At 48.6% G+C, this 22247-nt stretch overlaps 2 protein-coding genes across 2 annotated transcripts; one reads left to right on the forward strand and one right to left on the reverse strand.

Moving 5' to 3' along the window:
* Nucleotides 1–3292: 3292 nt before the first annotated feature.
* On the forward strand, nucleotides 3293–4228 carry LOC311216106 (olfactory receptor 14J1-like; the record flags this gene model as incomplete). Its single annotated transcript, XM_084297652.1, has 1 exon — nucleotides 3293–4228. The coding sequence occupies one exon, from the start codon at nucleotides 3293–3295 to the stop codon at nucleotides 4226–4228; it is 936 nt and encodes a 311-aa protein (XP_084153778.1).
* A 3097-nt stretch (nucleotides 4229–7325) lies between these two features.
* LOC311216107 (olfactory receptor 14J1-like) lies at nucleotides 7326–8261 on the reverse strand (the record flags this gene model as incomplete). Its single annotated transcript, XM_084297653.1, has 1 exon — nucleotides 7326–8261. The coding sequence occupies one exon, from the start codon at nucleotides 8259–8261 to the stop codon at nucleotides 7326–7328; it is 936 nt and encodes a 311-aa protein (XP_084153779.1).
* Between the last annotated feature and the right edge of the window lie 13986 nt (nucleotides 8262–22247).

The following is a 22247-nucleotide window of genomic DNA, read 5'->3' on the forward strand; positions in this document are numbered from 1 at the left end:
AAGTAGATGACATTGGTCGGTCTTCCCTTGTTGTCTGATGTGGTCACTCCATTGTAGAAAGCCAGCACATTGGTCAGGCATGATTTATCCTTTGGTGAAGCTATGCTGGGTGTCTGAGATCACCTCTTTGTCTTGCATGTGCCTTGACATTGATTCCAGGAGGATCTTTTCCATGATCTTGCCAGACACAGAGGTGAGGCACAGCATTCAATAGTTCCACGGCTTCTCATTTCTACCCTTTTTAAAAATGGGAGTGATGTTTTCCTTTTTCAGGTCACCAGGGACTTCACCCGACTGCCAGGACTCTTCAAATATGATGGGGAGATGCTTGGCAACTACATCAGCCAGTTCCCTCAGGACTCTGGGATGCATGTCATCAGGCCCCATAGACTTGTACTTGTTGAGTTCCATCAGGTGGTCTCAAACATGTTCTTCACTTAGAGTGGGTGGGACTTTGCACCTCCAGCCTCCATCCATGGGTTCAGGGAAATGAAAGACTTGGGAAGCCTGACTGGCAGAGAAGACTGAGGCAAAGATGTTGTTGAGTCCCTCAGCCTTCTCCATGTCTGTCATTACCAGTTCACCCTTCTCATCCATCACAAGGGGTACACTCTCCTTGGCCTTTCTTTTATGAGCAGTGAATCTGTAGAATCCCTTCCTATTATTCCTTGCATCCCTTGAGAACATCAATTCCATCTGTGCCTTAACTTTCCTTATCCCATCCCTGCACACCCAAAACTGAAACATGTGAGAGGGCCTGGGAAAAGGAACCCTGGCTCCATAGAAGCCACTTGGGAAACAAAACTTGTAGGCAGGAAGCATGATTTTGTGGAGGTGCAGAGCTGATGGGCACATTGTGCAGGATGCTCCTAAAGACCCATATGTCCTTTTCCCTCCTGACTACAATGCTACTTCCTTCTCAGGAATGGGGTAGCCAACAGAGATGAGACAGATACACTGAGATGTTAAATGTCATCAGAAAGCTGATCCCAATAAAATATGGCACAGTCTGGAGCAGCTTGGACAAGAGACTGTAGATGCTAGATGCTACACTAACACTGATTTAAAACAGTCGTGTATTGCCGTCACCTTATTTGAACCAGTAATTTTAATCCTTAAAACTAAATGCTACTAAATACTAAACACTACTCGACCTCTCTGAGAGGAATCCACTACTCAAAGTATGCACTGAAGCAAAACACAGCCCATAGCCCCTTTCCCTTACCATTCCCTTACCTTTACAGTCCTGCTTACCCCAATCCCTACCCCAAACACTAACATTAAAATGCACTATTTAGCCCTAGAGAAGTTGTTGGCAGGCCTTAAAATTCCCTAAACCACAGGGCTTGCCCATACGCTTATGACAGACCTGATATGCACAGAAGAACACCAAAGATTCCCATTAAACCTGTGTTTTTCCTCGAACCTAGAATGGTGAGCCCTAGTCCCTAAAGGACTAGAGAGAGGTCAGCCCTACCTCAGGATGTCCTGACCCAGCAGGAGGAATGTGACTGTGAAGTCACTTCTCTCTTTGCACTTCATAGGACAGCAGCAAGAACATGTCACAGAAAGGGACTGTGAGGTCACTTGTGTGTGGAGGTGACAGGTCACCCTTGCCTTCTCCCTGGGATCTGCACTTTTGGGCTGACATCTGGCAGTGGCCCTGCTAGGCCAGCAGAAGGCACCTGCTTGGCATGCTGACTGGGGGATCCCCTCTGCCTCCAGAGCCAGGAGGACCCAGGCAGAAAGAGGTCAAAGGTTGGACTCAATGATCTAGAGGTCTCTTCCAACCTAGAAATTCTGTGTGTCTGTGTGTGTGTCTGTGTGTGAAGGCCCCAAGATCGGTTGTTCTTTCCCTTCTGCTTGAGTCCATGACTGGGCAGCAGCAGGCACAAGGCTTGGCTGTGTCTAACCAAAAAGCTGCAAGGCCAGCAGCAGGCCCCTGGCTTGGAACCTGCTGCTGAGCTGACTTGTGTCTGGTTGGCTGAGAGGACACAAGGAGCCTGCTGGGTTGGGATGCCTACTTCAGGAGGGGTTTCCACCACAGGGATGCCATACGAGCAGTGGTGCCTTCTCACAAGGAACCAGGCCAGCTTCCTACAGAGCTGCCTTATGAGATATTTGGGTCCATGGCTATGGCTATTGTCTCAGCCACTAAAGCTTTTGAGGAGACAGCTAATCATTAAAGCACCAGAGCCTAATTGACTCCTCATGGGCTCATCAGCAAAGCCCCCAGAGAGGTGATTATAATGCCTTGGGCTGGGCCTGTGCTGCTGAGCTGGGCCGGGCTCCTGGAACATGAAAAAAAAAACACATTTCAAAAAGTCCCATGAAGCTGATAGACATCTGTGCCCAGGAGCAGCTCCTCTGCACAGTGCAGCAGGGTTGGGGGCTCTGACTGCAGCTGGCATGCAGAGAGGAGAGAAGGAGAGAGGGCTTGGAGACAGTTTTGAGTGGGAGGATGCTGAGAGCTGCCTGCAGGAGAAACCTGCACAGCCCTTGACAAGGTAAGTGTCTGGCTGCAGGACCATGCAGCTGCAGGTCCTGGAAGGGTCTCGTGCTGGGTCTTGTTTCTGGGAGTGGGCAATACAGTAGGCTTTGAGAGTCCTGCTGGGCTGCTCTGCGAGGTGAGGAAGTCTGGCAGAAACCCCTTGGAGTATCAGAATCTAGCTACTCCTGGTCATATAAAACGGGGATGGCCAAACTCCTAAAGAAACTGCAGGGGATGCAGATTGGATATTGGGATACCCCAGCTTGTGAATATCCAGCTCTGTCTGAGGGTTGTCCTCCTGGGCTGCAGGCTGTTCTCCTGCAAGATGCAGCTCTCTCGAGGCATCCCTGTGTTATCCAGGTGCCCCAAGGAGGAAGCAGTTCTGTGTTAAGGCCATGTCCGTGCTGCTGGATGGCTGTCTGTGGGCAGCTGGAGTGAGTCCTCTACACCCCTGGTTAGGAGAGAAGAGCTGAGATCCTGCTCATGCACCTGCAGACAAAGTGAATATTCTGTCCATCTGCACTTCTACTGCAGCTTCTGTGCTCCCAGCTGTCTCAGCTTTCTTCTCAGAGAAATCCCTGACCATGTTCATCATGATAACCATTACAGGGATAACTACTAGATAACAAAAGAAAATTCTACCTTGCTCAAGCAAGAAAGCTGCAGGAAGGTTCTCCTGCAAAGAGAGAGGTTCAGGCTAGGGCATGCTTTAAGACTTGCAATGGATTTCCTGAGAGAAGTTTGTTATAACGTTTCTCTGCCATCTCATCTTCAGCAGACAACTGTGTCCAGAGTCAGCAAATGCCCAATGTCAGCTCTGTGAGCGAGTTCTTGCTGCTGGCATTTACAGACACGCGCGAGCTGCAGCTCCTGCACTTCGCGCTCTTCCTGGGCATCTACCTGGCTGCCCTCCTGGGCAACGGCCTCATCCTCAGTGCCGTAGCCTGCCACCACCGCCTCCACACCCCCATGTACTTCTTCCTCCTCAACCTCGCCCTCCTCGACGTGGGCTGCATCTCCACCACTCTGCCCAAAGCCATGGCCAATGTCCTCTGGGACAACAGGGCCATCTCCTATCAAGGATGTGCTGCACAGGTCTTCTTTTTTGTCTATTTTATTGGAGCAGAGTATTCCCTTCTCACTGTCATGGCCTATGACCGCTACGTTGCCATCTGCAAGCCCCTGCACTACGGGAGCCTCGTGGGCAGCAGAACTTGTGCCCAGATGGCAGCAGCTGCCTGGGGCAGTGGCTTTCTCAATGCTGTCCTGCACACGGCCACTACATTTTCCCTGCCCCTCTGCCAAGGCAATGCTGTGGACCAGTTTTTCTGTGAAATCCCCCAGATCCTCAAGCTCTCCTGCTCAAATGCCTACCTCAGAAAAGTCTGGGTTCTTGTGCTTAATGTTTCTTTAGTCTTTGGTTGTTTTGTCTTCATAGTGCTGTCCTATGTGCAGATCTTCAGGGCAGTGCTGAGGATTCCCTCTGAGCAGGGCCGGCACAAAGCCTTTTCCACGTGCCTCCCTCACCTGGCCGTGGTCTCTCTGTTTGTCAGCACTGCTGTGTTTGCCAACCTGAAGCCCCCCTCCATTTCCTCGCCATCCCTGGACCTGGTGGTCACACTTCTCTACTCAGTGGTGCCTGCAGCTCTGAACCCCCTCATCTACAGCATGAGGAACCAGGAGCTCAAGGATACAGTGAGGAAAATGTTTCCATACATGCTTCTTAAGCATCCATGATGTGTTCAGAAGATCTATTCTTAATAATATGCAAATATTTTGATTCATATTATATCATACCGTTTTGATCGTTACTAGTGTTATCGTAAGTTTGTCATTAATAGTAATCCTAACAGAAATCAAAGGGTATTTGGGAAAATGATACAACATTTCTTAAGTTATATTTCTTTGTTAGTATTTGAACTATATTTCATTTTGTTTTTAATAATCTCATTCTTAGCATTCTGAATGTTACATCTGATGTAAGGTTTGATCACCTAATGTACATACAGAACCAGGCTTCCTTGGTAGAGAAAGACAATAAAAATGTCACTGGATTTTCATTGGTCTTAGTATCCTTCTCTTCCCATCTTCTGTCAAGCTGGGGGAGCAGCCCCAGCATCCAGGAGGGGCTCAGGTTCAGGAGCCCAGCTGCCACAGTTAGGAGCAGTGTGTTTGGATTAGACCTTGTGGATCTAGGTGGCAGTCCTGTCGTCTCTATAGCAGCGTGTCGTGGTTCCGCTCGAGTGGGCAGCCAAGCTCCACCACAGCAGCTCTCTCACTCCCCCTCCTCAAAGAAGAATGGGGAGAAAATATGTGAAAAGGGCTCAAAGGTTGAGATAAGGACGAGAAAATCACTCAGTAATTATTGTAACGGGCAAAACAGACTCAGCATAAGAAGATAGTAAGATTTATTGCTTATTACTAACAAGCTAGAGAAGTGAGAAACAAAGGAAAGAAACCAAAAAGACCTTCCACCCCCCAACCACCCTCTTCCACCTCCTCCCCCCAAGCGGCGCAGGGGAACGGGGGAATGGGGGTTATGGTCAGTCTACAGCACTTCTTCTCTGCCGCTCCTTCTCGGTCACTCTCGTCCCCTGTGCTGTGGGGTCCCACCCACGGGATGCAGTCCTTGATGAACTGATCCGGCGTGGGCTTCCCACAGGCAGCAGCTCTTCCAGAACTGCTCCAGATATGGGTCCGTACCACGGGGTCCATCCCTCAGGAGAAAACTGCTCCAACCTGGCTCCCCTACGGGCAGCAGCTCCTGCCAGGTCACCTGCTCCTGCGTGGGCTCCTCTCCACGGGCTACAGGTCTGGCCCGGAATCTGCTCCGGCAGGGGTCTTCCACAGGCAGCAGCCTCCGTCGGTGCAGGGCCACCTGCTCCACCGTGGTCTCCTCCACGGGCTGCAGCGTGGAACCCTGCTCCACCGTGGTACTTCATGGGCTGCAGGGGGACATCCTGCTTCACCATGGTCCTCACCACAGTCTGCAGGGGACTTCTGCTCCGGCGCCTGGAGCACCTCTCCCCCTCCTTCTACTCTGACCTTGGTGCCTGCAAGGCCGTTCCTCACTCCTCTCACTCTCCCGGCTGCTGTGTGGCGCAGCGTTTTTTTCCCTGTCTTAAATATGCTCTCACAGAGGCGCAAAACAACATCGCTTATTGGCTCAGCTCTGGAAACCAGTGGGGCCCTTCCCAAACATGGGGCAGCTTCTAGATCCTTCTCACAGAAACCACCCTTATGGTCCCCTGCTACCAAAACCTTGCCACATAAACCCACTACAGAGAGCCTTCATGGTGTAGTTGAGGAGGAAGATTTCAAAGAGCATCTAATAAAAATCTTTTTTCATTTTAAAGGCTGAATTTTGTTGTGTTTCAGTTTAGAGCATCATTCTCCGATAGGTATTGGTCTACGATTTCTCCTTTGGAGCCCTGCATAGGTAGGAAAAGGTGTTTTTACCTATTTAAAAACAAAGAACAGGAAAACACACTGGAATTTCCAAGAAAACACAGTTCAAATTCCTAATTTGGTTGCCTCCAGTAATGTTTACGTTCCCTAAAGGATGGCTACGTACACAATGTATTTTAAAATTATTAATAGGAAATTTAAAATAATAGTGTTAATATTCATCCATATCATATTAATTCAATGATAAATGATGAGAGTCTTACTAAGGAAAACGTTAGACAGACTGCTGAGAGATGGGTGAGCTTGAACTCACTGAAACTCCAAGCAGCAACTGGGTTGGTGAGAGCGGTCTGAATGGTCAAAGAGTAAGGGGAGGGCAAACCAGGGGAAAGATGGGAAGTCCAGGTCCAGACAGGCAGCTGGAAAGGGGGCATTCAGCAGGGTCTGTGTAATCAAGATGGGTTTTGTGACTGAAAGATGAGGGAGGGAGCACACCATGATAGAAAAGCAATGACAATGCAAGTACAGGTGAACACCAGTATTTCTTCTCCTGCGATGAATGTACATCCTGAAAAATCACATTTCATGATAGAAATTACACTTCACATGAGACATTTTATGGAAGGGATGGAATCTTTTGAGCTGATGTGTTGTTTTATTAAGTACTAAATAAATTACTGGGTAATTACTGTGTGTCCTGGCACTGCAGAGCTCCCATCAGTCCATGCATCCTTTGGCTTAACTTTACTGTGATGATCCACTCACTGCCCACCCAACACAAGGCACACAGTGTCCCAGGACAACCCTTAGGATATTCTGGTGGTTCGCAATACCTCCTTGATGCCACCAGTCCTGTCACTTGTCGATCCCAAGAAGCTGCTTCTTGACGGGTCAGGGTCTCCAGGGGCAATGGGCATCCACCAGTAAAGACTCAGTCCAGCCCTGACTCCCTCACCCAGCACCCCATGCCCTCATGCCCCTGTGTCCAGGTGGCACCCAAGTACAAGACCGAGGCCTTGAGCCTGGTATTCCCTGATTGTCTTCTTCACTCCAGATTGGGAAGAAGAGCCCTGAGCACTGAGCAACTTCATTTTATGAACAAGATGCCACAACAGAGGCCAGGTGTCATTTAGGGATAAACACATTCAGAGAAAGCCTCTGGGTCACAGATGATGTGGTGAAAACTAACACAAAACGGAACATTCAGAATGCTAAGAATTGCATTATAAAATAAAAAAAAAATATTTAAAATATTAACAGAGAAAAATAATTAAAAAAAATATTATATCATCTTCCCAAATACCCTTTTATTTCTGTTAGGATTATTATCAATGATAATGTTATGATAGCACTAGTAAAGATAAAAATGAAATAGCATAATATGAATCAAAATTCCACGTTATTAGAAATACATCTTCTGAACACATCATGGATGCTTAAGAAGCATGTATGGAAACATTTTCCTCACTGTATCCTTGAGCTCCTGGTTCCTCATGCTGTAGATGAGGGGGTTCAGAGCTGCAGGCACCACTGAGTAGAGAAGTGTGACCACCAGGTCCAGGGATGGCGAGGAAATGGAGGGGGGCTTCAGGTTGGCAAACACAGCAGTGCTGACAAACAGAGAGACTACGGCCAGGTGAGGGAGACACATAGAAAAGGCTTTGTGCCGGCCCTGCTCAGAGGGCATCCTCAGCACTGCCCTGAAGATCTGCACATAGGACAGCACTATGAAGACAAAACAACCAAAGACTAAAGAAACATTAAGCACAAGAACCCAGACTTCTCTGAGGTAGGCATTTGAGCAGGAGAGCTTGAGGATGTGGGGGATTTCACAGAAGAACTGGTCCACAGCATTGCCTTGGCAGAGGGGCAGGGAAAATGTAGTGGCTGTGTGCAGGACAGCATTGAGAAAGCCACTGCCCCAGGCAGCTGCTGCCATCTGGGCACAAGCTCTGCTGCCCAGGAGGCTCCCGTAGTGCAGGGGCTTGCAGATGGCAACGTAGCGGTCGTAGGCCATGATAGTGAGAAGGGAATACTCTGCTCCAATAAAATAGACAAAAAAGAAGACCTGTGCAACACATCCTTGATAGGAGATGGCCCTGTTGTCCCAGAGGACATTGGCCATGGCTTTGGGCAGAGTGGTGGAGATGCAGCTCAGGTCGAGGAGGGCGAGGTTGAGGAGGAAGAAGTACATGGGGGTGTGGAGGCGGTGGTGGCAGGCTACGGCGCTGAGGATGAGGCCGTTGCCCAGGAGGGCAGCCAGGTAGATGCCCAGCAAGAGCGCAAAGTGCAGGAGCTGCAGCTTGCGCGTGTCTGCAAATGCCAGCAGGAGGAACTCACTCACAGAACTGACGTTGGGCATTTGCTGACTCTGGACACAGTTGTCTGCTGAAGATGAGATGGCAGAGAAACGTTATAACAAACTTCTCTCAGGAAATCCATTGCAAGTCTTAAAGCATGCCCTAGCCTGAACCTCTCTCTTTGCAGGAGAACTTTCCTGCAGCTTTCTTGCTTGAGCAAGGTAGAATTTTCTTTTGTTATCTAGTAGTTATCCCTGTAATGGTTAGCATGATGAACGTGGTCAGGGATTTCTCTGAGAAGAAAGCTGAGACAGCTGGGAGCACAGAAGCTGCAGTAGAAGTGAAGATGGACAGAATATTCACTTTGTCTGCAGGTGCATGAGCAGGATCTCAGCTCTTCCCTCCTAGCCAGGGGTGCAGAGGCCTCACTCCAGCTGCCCACAGACAGCCATCCAGCAGCACGGACATGGCCTTAACACAGAACTGCCTCCTCCTTGGGGCACCTGGATAACACAGGGATGCCTCGAGAGAGCTGCATCCTGCTGGAGAGCAGCCTACAGTCCAGGAGGATGCCCCACAGACAGAGCTGGATATTTGCAAGCTGGGGTATCCCAATATCCAATCTGCATCCCCTGCAGTTTCTTTAGGAGTTTGGCCATCCCTGTCTTATATGACCAGGAGTAGCTAGATTATGATACTCCAAGGGGTTTCTGCCAGACTTCCTCACCTCACAGAGCAGCCTAGCAGGACTCTCAAAGCCTACTGTATTGCCCACTCCCAGAAACAAGACTCAGCACGAGACCCTTCCAGGACCTGCAGCTGCATGGCCCTGCAGCCAGACACTTACCTTGTCAAGGGCTGTGCAGGTTTCTCCTGCAGGCAGCTCTCAGCATCCTCCCACTCAAAACTGTCTCCAAGCCCTCTCTCCTTCTCTCCTCTCTGCATGCCAGCTGCAGTCAGAGCCCCCAACCCTGCTGCACTGTGCAGAGGAGCTGCTCCTGGGCACAGATGTCTATCAGCTTCATGGGACTTTTTGAAATGTGTTTTTTTTTTCATGTTCCAGGAGCCCGGCCCAGCTCAGCAGCACAGGCCCAGCCCAAGGCATTATAATCACCTCTCTGGGGGCTTTGCTGATGAGCCCATGAGGAGTCAATTAGGCTCTGGTGCTTTAATGATTAGCTGTCTCCTCAAAAGCTTTAGTGGCTGAGACAATAGCCATAGCCATGGACCCAAATATCTCATAAGGCAGCTCTGTAGGAAGCTGGCCTGGTTCCTTGTGAGAAGGCACCACTGCTCGTATGGCATCCCTGTGGTGGAAACCCCTCCTGAAGTAGGCATCCTGACCCAGCAGGCTCCTTGTGTCCTCTCAGCCAACCAGACACAAGTCAGCTCAGCAGCAGGTTCCAAGCCAGGGGCCTGCTGCTGGCCTTGCAGCTTTTTGGTTAGACACAGCCAAGCCTTGTGCCTCCTGCTGCCCACTCATGGACTCAAGCAGAAGGGACAGGACAACCCATCTGGGGGCCTTCTTTCTGCCTGGGTCCTCCTGGCTTTGGAGGCAGAGGGGATCCCCCAGTCAGCATGCCAAGCAGGTGCCTTCTGCTAGCCTAGCAGGGCCACTGCCAGATGTCAGCCCAAAAGTGCAGATCCCAGGGAGAAGGCAAGGGTGACCTGTCACCTCCACACACAAGTGACCTCACAGTCCCTTTCTGTGACATGTTCTTGCTGCTGTCCTATGAAGTGCAAAGAGAGAAGTGACTTCACAGTCACATTCCTCCTGCTGGGTCAGGACATCCTGAAGTAGGGCTGACCTCTCTAGAGTTCTTTAGGGACTAGAGCTCACCATTCTAGGTTAGAGGATAAACACAGGTTTAATGGGAATCTTTGGTGTTCTTCTGTGCATATCAGGTCTGTCATAAGCGTATGGGCAAGCCCTGTGGTTTAGGGAATTTTAAGGCCTGCCAACAACTTCTCTAGGGCTAAATAGTGCATTTTAATGTTAGTGTTTGGGGTAGGGATTGGGGTAAGCAGGAGTGTAAAGGTAAGGGAATGGTAAGGGTAAGGGGCTATGGGCTGTGTTTTGCTTCAATGCATACTTTGAGTAGTGGATTCCTCTCAGAGAGGTGGAGTAGTGTTTAGTATTTAGTAGCATTTAGTTTTAATGATTAAAATTACTGGTTCAAATAAGGTGACGGCAATACATGACTGTTTTAAATCAGTGTTAGTGTAGCATCTAGCATCTACAGTCTCTTGTCCAAGCTGCTCCTGACTGTGCCACATTTTATTGGGATCAGCTTTCTGATGACATTTAACATCTCAGTGTATCTATCTCACCTCTGTTGGCTACCCCATTCCTGAGAAGGAAGTCGCATTGTAGTCGGGAGGCAAAAGGACCCATGGGTCTTTAGGAGCATCCTGTACAATGTGCTCTTCAGCTCTGCACCTCCACAAAACTGTGCTTCCTACCTACAAATTTTGTTTCCCAAGTGGCTTCTATGGATCCAGGGTTCCTTTTCCCAGGTCCTCTTACATATTTCAGTTTTGGGTGTGCAGGGATGGGATAAGGAAAGCAATGCACAGGTGGAACTGCGTGAGTTTGGGTGAGCAATTGGCTAACGGGCAGGGCCCAAAGGGTTATGGTAAATGAGGCTGCGTCAGGCTGGCGGGCGGTCACCAGTGGGATCCCTCAAGGCTCCATTTTAGGGCCGGTACTTTTCAATATTTTTATAAACGACCTGGATGTAGGAATAGAAGGTATTTTGAGCAAGTTTGCTGATGACACCAAACGTGGAGGAGCTGTGGACTCGAATGAGGGTGGAAAGGCCTTGCAGAGGGATCTGGATAGGTTGGAGAGCTGGGCGATCACCAACCGCATGAAGTTCAGTAAGAGCAAGTGCCAGGTTCTCACCTGGGACGCGGAAACCCTGGCTGCACATACAGACTGGGCGATGAGACGCTGGAGAGCAGCCTAGAAGAGAGGGATCTGGGGGTCGTGGTAGACAGCAAGTTGAATATGAGCCAGCAGTGTGCCCTGGCAGCCAGGAGGGCCAACCGTGTCCTGGGGTGCATCAAGCACGGCATCGCTAGTAGGTCAAGGGAGGTGATTGTCCCGCTCTACTCTGCGCTGGTGCGGCCTCACCTCGAGTACTGTGTGCAGTTCTGGGCACCACAGTATAAAAAGGACATGAAACTGTTGGAGAGTGTCCAGAGGAGGGCTACGAAGATGGTGAAAGGCCTGGAGGGGAAGACGTACGAGGAACGGCTGAGGTCACTGGGCCTGTTCAGCCTGGAGAAGAGGAGGATGAGGGGAGACCTCATCACAGTCTACAACTTCCTCGTAAGGGGGTGTCGAGAGGCAGGAGACCTTTTCTCCATTAACCCCAGTGACAGGACCCGCGGGAACGGGGTTAAGCTGAGGCAGGGGAAATTTAGGCTGGACGTCAGGAGGGGGTTCTTCACAGAGAGGGTGGTTGCACACTGGAACAGGCTCCCCAGGGAAGTGGTCACTGCACCGAGCCTGTCTGAATTTAAGAAGAGATTGGACTGTGCACTTAGTCACATGGTCTGAACTTTTGGGTAGACCTGTGCGGTGTCAAGAGTTGGACTTGATGATCCTTAAGGGTCCCTTCCAACTCAGGATATTCTATGATTCTATGATCTCCACCTGGCTCCATATGAATCCTCCAAAGGGCTCTGGTCTCTTGCATGTCCTGCTTGTTTATTGTCTGACAGCAAAGCTCTGACTCAATACCCAGTAATTTCTTTAGTACTTAAGTAAAAGAGCAACTACTCATCACCTCAAATGTTTCAATCCTTTCTATGAAACATTACACACGAAGTGTAATTTCTATCGTGAAGAAATGTGAATGTTCAGGATGTATATTCATTGAAGGAAAAGAAATTCTGAATTTCACCTCTACTTGCTTTGTCATCGCTTTGTCTATCATGGTGTGCTCCCTCATCTTCCAGGTACATCCAGCTGTCTTGATTAAACAGACAATGCTGAATGTCCCCTTTCCAGCTGCCAGTCTGGACCTATGCACTCCCCATGGTTCTCCTGTTTGTCCTCCCCTTACTCCTAGATCACTCGGACCGCCCTCACCAACGCAGTTGCTGATTTGAGCTTCAGGTAGAAGCAGCACAGCTTGACCATCTATTTAATTGTCTGTCTAATTATTTCCTTAGCTAGAACCTCATCATTTCTCATTGAATTCATATGATATGGGTTAATACTAACACTATTATTTATAGTTTCCTATCTGTCAGTATAAAATAGGTCTTGTGCAGTCATCCTTTTGGAAAGGCCAATCTCACAGGAGGCGTACAAGAGAAGGAGCTTACTCCGTTTTTTGGAAAATTGGAACGTGATTTGATTTGAATTAGGAAAACCCTCCTGCACCTGAGTGCAGCCAGGTCTCTAAGGAAAGCAGGTGGGAGCTGGTGCAAAGGAGCTGTAACATCCAGCTGCAGACTTCAGTGCAGAAGTCTGGTATAAGGAAAAGTGATGCAAGGAGTAGGTGGACAATGAGAGAAATGGCATGGCTGGGGTGGTGAGGAACAAGGTTGTCCGTGCAGTGTCAGACCTCAAGAGTCTGCTTTTGCTCCCTATGTATAGCTCCTTAGGAGCAGCCCTAGATCACTATCAATTGGAGAATGACAATCTGAATTGAAACACAACAAAATTCACCCTTCAAAATGAGACGTATATCTAATAGATACTCTTTGAAATCTTTCTTCTTAACTATACAATGAAAGCTCTGCAATTAGCTGTACAATGCTTGAAGACTTGAAGAAAATGATGGGAGAGATATGGCTTCTTAGGAGTTTCTGCATTTTAATGAGTTCTGTGGTGTATTCTGGTGCTGAGTCTATGGAGCTCAGGTACTGAGAGGAGAGTGATGCAACAATGTAAGACGGCAAAGTCAGAAGGAAAAGTTGAAGTGACTTGGAGTATTAATGGGCCCCACTGAGGGCTGTTACTATGAAAGCCTCTCCGGAGACATGTTAGGGCAGATAATTGGAGGCCTTGATTACAGACAGGCAAAGGCACTGTGCTGAGAAATGTTTTTGTTGGTTTTGGTGAAGTAAAAGGTCCAAGACCTGACCCCAGCTATTGGGAGAGAAGATCCTGCACCCCCAAGTCTGGCTCTGGACTCTTCCTGGGGGTCTGTGGGATGTGGTGGGCAGTGTGATGCCACGGGAAGAACAATGGTATGACAACTCCCAGCCTCTGCACAGGGTCACAAGAAAGCCATGAGGCCCCATTGCAATGACTGTATTTCATCTCCTCATAAGCTCTAGACAAGGGGACAAAAATGTCCTTTTTGCCAGCACCCACCTCTTTGTCCTCTCCAGACTTTGCTGTGCTGTCCCACACTTTTCCCTATTTCCCTGAAGTCTGCAGATACCTATGTCTGTTCACCACCTTGATTTCATCCTGGATATTACATCATTTCAACGATGTCTCGTCAACCCTCACTAGCTGTTCCTTGAAACACAAAGCTATGGTTTGATCACAGACACTCTTTGGGTGACCTCTGGCACCACAGCACTACCCTTTGAGAGACATTTCTTCCTTCTCATGGCCAATGCCAAAATTCCAAAGTACACTCTGTGGAAGTTTTTTCTCCTGCTCTTTCCTAATTCTAAAGAAAGCCCCATTCGGGTGGAAACCACTCCTGAAGTAGGCATCCCAACACATCAGGACTCACTGGACTCCTCTGTTGAGCCCAGGAGACAGCAGTGAATGGAGCCCACAGAGCATGAGCCTGTCCGAGGTGGACTGAGCAGAGCTCAAGTGCTCAATCTTGTGTGAGCAGACAGAGGAGAGCACTGCAGCTCCAGGGCACACAAAAGCCCCAACAAAGGAGCCTGGCAAGTGATTCCTTGCAGCCCTGGGGCAATGGCAGTGACCCCATGAGCTGGGTCTGCCCAGCCTCCCAGCCTGCCCAGCACGGCCCTGCAGAGTGCCCCCATGCCCTGGACACCAGAACCCCTTCCTCTGCAGAACAGCACCGTCAGCTGGGGTTCGGGCTGGGGCTGGGGCTTGGAGGGCGCTTCCCTGAGTGTCTGCTAGGCCAGCTTCAGGCTTCTGGATGTGAGCGTGATCTTCACTGTGCACAAGGAGCTGACAGACCGCCAACAGGCATGGGGCTGGAACATTGTCTGCAAGGTCCCTCCTGCCCTAGCACCTCACAGGACTGGCACGGAACTGGCTCCTGAGTGTCAGAAAGGCTGGGAGCCCAGCAGGTGTGCCATGAGCTTGGAGGATCACAACCAGATCACTTCTACCTGGGCAGCTCCTGGCCAAAAAAGGGGGTGTTTGGTAGGTGTGGTATTATAAGCTTAGTGGTGTATCAGAAGCACTAAGTGAATGGCAGTTAAATGGCCTGTGAGGTGACTGCTTTCTGAAGTAGCTGACAGGTCACCCTTGACTCCTGGCTGGGATCTGTGCCTTTAGGCTCACATCTGCCAGTGTCCATGGTAGGGCAGCAGAAGGCACTTGCTGTGCATGTAGTTTCTGAGATCGGCTCTTTCTAAGTAGCTGGTAGGCCCCATAGTGGAAGAGGTCTTGGATAGGGGTTGTCATGTCAGAGGTGTCAGCTGTGCCTTTAGGCTCACAACTGCTGGGCGCATTGTGCAGGGTGCTCCTACAGACATTTATCTCCTTCTCCATGCTGGTTCTCCAAACTTCCCCTAAGAAGATGACTGATATGGGGAAGTCAGGAGAAGCCTGGCCAACAGAGATGTGAGACTTGTGGGAGGGCAAAGGAGCGTGGACAGCAGAAGCTAATGATTTTGCAGAGGTAAGAATGTTCAGGTAATGTTGATCCTACCATAAAGCAGACTTAAAGCAGTCATGTGAGGCCCTTGCCCTATTTTAACCTGTAACGTTAATCCATAAAGCTAAATGCTACTCCACACCCTGACAGGAATCCACTGCTCTAATATTTGACCACAAGATCCCTTGAAGCCAAAACTAGTCCATAGCCTCATTACATCGCCCTTAGTCTCTTGCTCACCCTGATCCCTGCCCTTAACACTACCATTAACATGCTCTACTTAGCCCTAAACTTCTTGCAGACTTAAACAAAACCAAAGAACTTGTACATACCCTAACCACAGACCTGACACCACAAGCCAAACACCAAACCCTCCCAATAAATATTTGATTAATCTCTATCACAGAAAGCTGAGCCCTAGTCCCGAACCCCATGCATGAATGCCTAACACCCAAAGCCCTGATACCTTTGCATTCACTTATTCACATTCAGCCTTTTTCCTAACCCTTATCTTAAGCACTTAAGGTGCTTGGCCCATAAGGAAGGGTAGGAACCATGAGATTGCTCTGCAGTCACGTGGCATACAAAGATGAATGTGAGGGGCCATGGATCTGATCAGCTTGTGGGCCACAAAGAGGAGATGGATGGGAGTGCTCTGAGAGCTCAGCTCTGCCTCAGGATCTCCTGCCCCAGCAGGAGGAATGTGACCGTGGTAGGGACTGTGAGGTCACTTCTGTCTCTGCACTTCATAGAGCAGCAGTAGGAACGTCTCACAGAAAGGGACTGTGAGGTCACTTGTGTCTGGAGGTGGCAGGTCACTCTTGACATAGACCTGGGATCTGCACTTTTGGGCTGAAATCTGCCAGTGCGCATCTTCTGCAAGAAGGTTAAACAGAAGGATGATTAAGACTAACTAAGGATTAAAATGCTATTATGGAATCTACACTTCAGATCAAATCTAAATTAAAAACCTCAAAACTTGTCCTTATCCCAGACCTTGAGAAGGCACCTTGAACAGAATGTTAGTCCCTCACTTGAAGCCTTTGCCATTCCCTTAACCCTGGAGGGTGACCTCTACTTCCTAAACATTAACCTGATCATCTAACCCTCAAAGCCCTCCACCATGCACACAGCACATCTCAACCCCACTCCTATCCCTAACTTCAGCTTCTTGTCCGCTTGGGGCAGGGCAGGGACTGTGAGGTCCTGCAGCAGTCCCATGGCATTGGAAGAGGTATGTGAGGTGACAGGTATGTGATCAGATCAGAGGCCACAAGGTGAAGCTGGCTGGGAATGCTGGGATGAGGTCAGGTGTGCCTCAGGATGTGCTGGGCCTGCAGGAGGCATGTGGCTGTGAAGGAGGCTGGGAGGTCACTTCTGTCCGTGGAGCTGATGGACCAACAGGAGGAATGTGGCACAGATAGGAACCATAAAGGGCAGAAGCATGTTCAAAGTATTGAAGATGATGGTGAGGCACCTTCTGTTCTGGTCAGGTGAGAGACCACAGGAAAACTGATGGCATGGGAGTCATGCTTGAGGTAGAGATAGTGAGACCATAGAATCAGAGAATGGCTCCTGCTGGAAGGGACCTTAAAGATCATCTAGTTCCAACCCCCTGGCTACAAGCAGGGATGCCCCCCATGAGATCAGGTTGCCCAGGGCATCACCTAACCTGCTCTTGATCAGCTCCAGGGATGGGGCACCTCTAAGGTCTCTTGGCAACCTGTTCCAGTGCCTCACTATCCACTAATTGAAGAATTTTTCTCCTCACCAGTAGTCTAAATCTCTCCTCATTTAGCTAAAAACCATTCCCCCTTGTCCTGTCATTATCTGATTGAGCAAAGAGTCACTCTCCGTCTTTTTATACACCCCCTTTAAGTACTGAAAGGCCACAAAGAGGTCACCCCGGAGCCTTCTTTTCTCCAGTCTGAACAGCCCCAGCTCTCTCACCCTTTCTTCATAGGAGATGTGCTTCAGCCCCTTGATCATCTTTGTGGCCCTCTTCTGGACCTATTCTAACAGATGCACATCCTTCTAGTGCTGGGGGCCCCAGTCGTGGATGCATCTCTCCAAGTGGGGCCTCACAAGGGCAGAGGTCACTTCTGTCTCTGCACTTGATAGGGCAGCAGCAGGAACGTGTCACAGAAAGGGACTGTGAGGTCACTTGTTTCTGGATTTGGCAGGTCGGCCTTGACTTCTCCCTGGGAGCTGCACTTTTGGGCTGACATCTGGCTGTGGCCCTGCTAGGCCAGCAGAAGGCACCTGCTTGGCATGCTGACTGGGGGATCCCCTCTGCCTCAAGACCCAGGAGGACCCAGACAGAAAGAAGGCCCCAACATGGGTTGTCCTGTCCCTTCTGCTTGAGTTCATGACTGCACAGCAGCAGGCACAAGGCTTGGCTGTGTCTAGCCAAGAAGCTGCAAGGGCAGCAGCAGGCCCCTGGCTTGGAAGCTGCTGCTGAGGTGACTTGTGTCTGCTTGGTTGACAGGTCGCAGGGAGCCTGCTGGGTTGGGATGCCTACTTCAGGAGGGATTTCCACCCTGATGGAGCTTTCTGTGGTAATAGGAAAGAGCAGGAGAGAAAAAACTGCCACAAAGTGCACCATGGAAGGTTGGCTCTTGTCACGAGGAGGAAGAAATATCCCTCAAAGGGTCTGTGCTGTGGTGCCCAAGGTCACCCAAAGAGTGTCTGTGCTCAGACCCTAACTTTGTGTTTCAAGGAACAGCTGGTGAGTGTTGATGAGACACTGGTGAAATGATGAAAATGCCAGGATGAAAGCAAGGTGGTGAAAAGGGATAGGTGTCTGTAGACTTCAAGGAAATAGGACTAAGTGTGATACAGTGTAGAGGAAAAAGAGGTGGGTGTTTGCAAGAATGGAAGGACACAACAGCCCGGACATTTTTGTCCCTTTGTCTAGAGCTTATGAGGAGACACATTATACTCATTGTGATGGGCCATCATTGCTTCCTTGCTACCATGTGAAGAGGCTGGGAGGTGTCTTACCAGTGTTTCTCTTGTAGCATCACACTGCCCACCACATCCCACAGATACCCAGGAAAAGCCCAGAGCCAGACATGGGGTACAGGATCTCCCCTCCAGTAGCTGGTGGCAGGCCTTGGCCCTTCTGCTTCATCAAAGCGAACCAAAACTTTTCTCAGCACAGTGCTTTGCCTGTCTGTAGTCATGGCCTCCAATTATCTGCCCTAACAAGTCCCTGGGGAGGCTTTGTTAGTAACAGCCCTCAGTGGGACTCATTAATACTCCAAGTCACTTCAACTTGTCCTCCTGAGTTTACTTTCTCTAGCAGTTGCATCATTGCCCTCTCAGTAGCTGAACTTCATAGACTCAGCACCAAAATGCTCCATGGAACTCATTAAAATGCAGAAACTCCTAACATCCCCTCTATAGTTTTATTCACGGCTTCAAGACTTGTAGAGCTAATTGTAGAGCTTTCATGGTGTAGTTAAGGAGGAAGAGCACATAATAAAAATCTTGTCTCATCTTAAAGGATGCTTTGAGTTGACTTTTTGGGGGGAGTATTATTCCCTAATTGATATTGATCCAGATTCTCTCCCTCGGAGATGTGTGTGGGGAGGAAAAGCAGACTCTGGAGGTCTGACACTGCATGGACAACCTTGCTCCTCACCACCAGCCCTACCATTTCTCTCAATGGCCACCTGGTGCTTGCTTCTCATTTCCTTACACCAGACTTCACTCAAGGCTGAAGCTGCATGTTACAGCCCCTTTGCAGCAGCTCCTACCTGCTTTCCTAAGAGATGTGGCTGTACACAGGTGCAGATGGGTTTTTCCTATTTCCAACCAAATAAACTGAAAACAGGCAACAATTTAAAATATATAAAATAAAATAAAATAAAATAAATAAAATAAAATAAAATAAAATAAAATAAAAATAAAATAAAATTAAATTAAATAAAAATTAAAAAAAAAAAAAACTCATCTTCTATTCCTTCTCTGAGGTTTACCTTCCCAAAAGATTGAATATACAAGAAGTATTTTATACTGATAGATATGAAATTATGAATAATAGTATTAGCATTGATCCATACCATATTATTTCAATGATAAAGGATGAGGCTCTTGCTAAGGAAAAAAATTACAGGCTGCTGATAGATGGGCAAGCTGGGCTGCTTCTACCTCACGCTCAAAGCAGCAACTGTGTTGGTGAGAGCAGTCTGAATGATCAAAGAGTAAGAGGAGGGAAAACCAGAACCATGGGAAGTGCATGGGTCCAGACAAGCAGCTGGAAAAGCTACATCCAGCATTGTCTGTTTAATCAAAACTTGTGGATGTGCCTGGAAGATGAGGGAGCACATCGTGACAGACTATGAGAGGACAATGCAACTACAGATGAACACCAGTATTTCTTCTCCTGCGATGAAAATACATCCTGAAAATTCACATTTCTTCATGGTAGAAACTACACTGTGTGACATTCCATGGAAGGGATTAAATCATTTGAAGTGATGAGTAGTTGCTCTATTAGTAAAGTACTAATGAAATTACTGGGTATTGACACAGAACTTTGCTGTCTGACCATAAGCAATCAGGGAAAACCACCAGAGACCCGGTTGTATTTGAAGTACTTCCCTGGATTTGCAGCTATCAGAAAGGGCTTTCAGGAGACCAGAGCCTTTTGAGGGATTCAGGTGCAGCCAGGTGGAGTTCAAGGGTACCTCTACTGCTGGCAGTGGTCTTTACCCCTGCAACTACAGCCCAGTCCAGCACATAAAACCTCTTCAAAGACAACACCCCTTCTTCAGTGAATTTCAGAAATTGACCTAAAGCTGAAATGGCCATTGGGAACCCAAGATACTCTCCTTTGTTCCTAGTAGACAGCTGAGCATCCGTTTACCATCCTGGGACATCTGTGGAAAATTCAGGTTGCAAGACTCAAGAACAGGAAACTTCAAATAACTAGGATACAACCCATCATCTTGCCGCACTTTGGGAATCCATCCCCTTCCAACTATGGGAATGAAAGTGCAAAATGCACTGAATCGTGTTTCCCCAAAAGTACGGGAGTTTCCATCACTGGAGATACAAAAGCCCATCTGGAAATGGGCTGGGCTGCCTGGTTTAGGTGTCCATGCTTGGCTAGTGTAGATGGCTACATGGTCTTTGGAGGTCCCCTCCACTCTCAGTGAACCTATCAATCTGCAGTGCCTGGCAGTGTTTCTGAGAACTTCTCTACAGTATCTTCAAACCTGGTGGACACTGGGTGCTCATGGGGCATAGGATCTTTTGGGGATGAATGTCCCACATGGCTGCTTCCCAAGCTGGGCCTTGCTCAGGGTCAGTCCCCTGCAGGGGAGAAAATGGCCCTTCTCCTGTTGGCTTTTCATGGCCTTCCTCTCAATACATGCTCTTCTCATCCTTGAACTCTTTTACTAAATACAGATGTCTAGGAGTGCTAGAGTACAGAATAGAAAACAGAGTAGTAGGAGTGCTGAGAAGTCAAAGGTGACCTGCCACCTCCAGACACAAGTGACCTCACAGTCCCTTTGCGTGACACGTTCCTGCTGCTGCCCTATCAAGTGCAGAGACAGAAGTGACCTCACAGTCCCTGCCTCAGTCACATTGCTCCTGCAGAGGCAGGAGATCCCGAGGCAGAGCTGACTTCTCTCTAGCCCCGTAGGTACCTGTTTTTCTCTTTCTTGGTTAGAGACTAAGCAAAGTTTTAGTGGGAGTGTGTGTTGTTCTGCTTGTGGTGTCGTGTCTGTGGTTAAGGTATGGACAGGCTCTACGGTTTAGGGTATTTTTAGGTCTGCCAAGGAGTCTAGAGTTAAACAGAGAGTTTTCATGTTACTGTTAAGGGAAGGCAATAGGTTTAGCAAGAGAAAAAAAAAGAAAAAAAAAAAAAAAGATTCCTTTCTGAGTATTGTAGTAACATTTAGGTTTAGGCATTAAAATTACTGGCTCATGTAAGGTAAGGGCTATATGTGACTAGTTTAAGTCAGTGCTACCACAGCATCCACATTACATAAACCCTCTTACTTCTATGAAATCATAAGTTTCTGCTGGCCAAGCTCTTCTTCCCACCCCGACACATCACATCTCTCTTGTCCAGGCTGCTCTTGACCTCTCCATATCTTATTGGGATCAGCCTTCTGATGACATTCATGATCGCAGAGTATCTGTCTCACCTCTGTTGGCTCCTCCATTCCTGAGACAGCAGTGGCATGGTAGTTAGAAGGGAAAAGGATACAAAGATCTTTAGGAGCATCCTGCACAATGTGCACATCAGTTCTGCACTGCCACAAAACTGCGCTTCCTACCTACAAGTTTTGTTTCCAGAATGGCTTCTATGGAATCAGCGTTATTTTTTTTCTCTCATGCATGTTTCTGTTTTGGATATGCAGAGATGGAATAAGGAAAGTTAAGGAACAGATGGAACTGATCTTCTCAAGGGATGCAAGGAATAATAGGAAGGGATTCTACAGATACACTGCTCAGAAAAGAATGGCCAAGGAGAGTGTACGCCCTCTGATGAATGAGAAGGGTGCACTGGTAATGACAGACATGGAGAAGGCTGAGGGACTCAACAACGTCTTTTCTTCAATCTTCCCTGCCAGTCAGGTTTCCCAAGTCTTTCATTTCCCTGAACCTGTAGATGGAGGCTGGGGGTGCAAAGTCCAACCTGGTGGGAGTTAAGAGCAGATCCAAGACCACCTGATGACACTAAACAGGTACATGTCTATGGGGCCTGATAACGTGCATCCCAAAGTCCTGAGGGAACTGGCTGATGTAGTTGCCAAGCCTCTCTCCATCATACTTGGTGGCTGATCATTCTACAGAAGAGAAGGCTCCAGGGTGACCTCTTTGTGGCCTTTCAGTACTCAAAGGAGACTTCTAAAAAAGATGGAGAGTGACTATTTGCTCAATCGTATGACAAGACAAGTGGGAATGGTTTTAAAGTTAAAGACTGGAGATTTAGACTAGAGGTTAGGAGGAAACTTCACTCAGAGAGAGCTGAGGAACTGGAACTGCTTGTTGAGAGACCTTAGAGGTGCACCATCCTTGGAGCTGATCAAGAGCAGGTTGGATGAGGCCCTGGGCAACTTGATCTCATGGGGGGCATCCCTGCTAATGGCTGGGGGTTGGAACTAGTTGACCTTTAAGGTCCCTTCCAACAGGAGCCGTTCTCTCATTCTATGGTCTCACTAGCTCTACCTCAAGCATGACTCCCATGCCATCAGCCTTCCTGTGGTCTCTCGCCTGACCAGAACAGAAGGTGCCTCACCATCATCT

This window comes from Netta rufina (genome assembly GCF_964035555.1).
Source record: "Netta rufina genome assembly, chromosome: 18".
Lineage (NCBI taxonomy): Eukaryota > Metazoa > Chordata > Aves > Anseriformes > Anatidae > Netta > Netta rufina.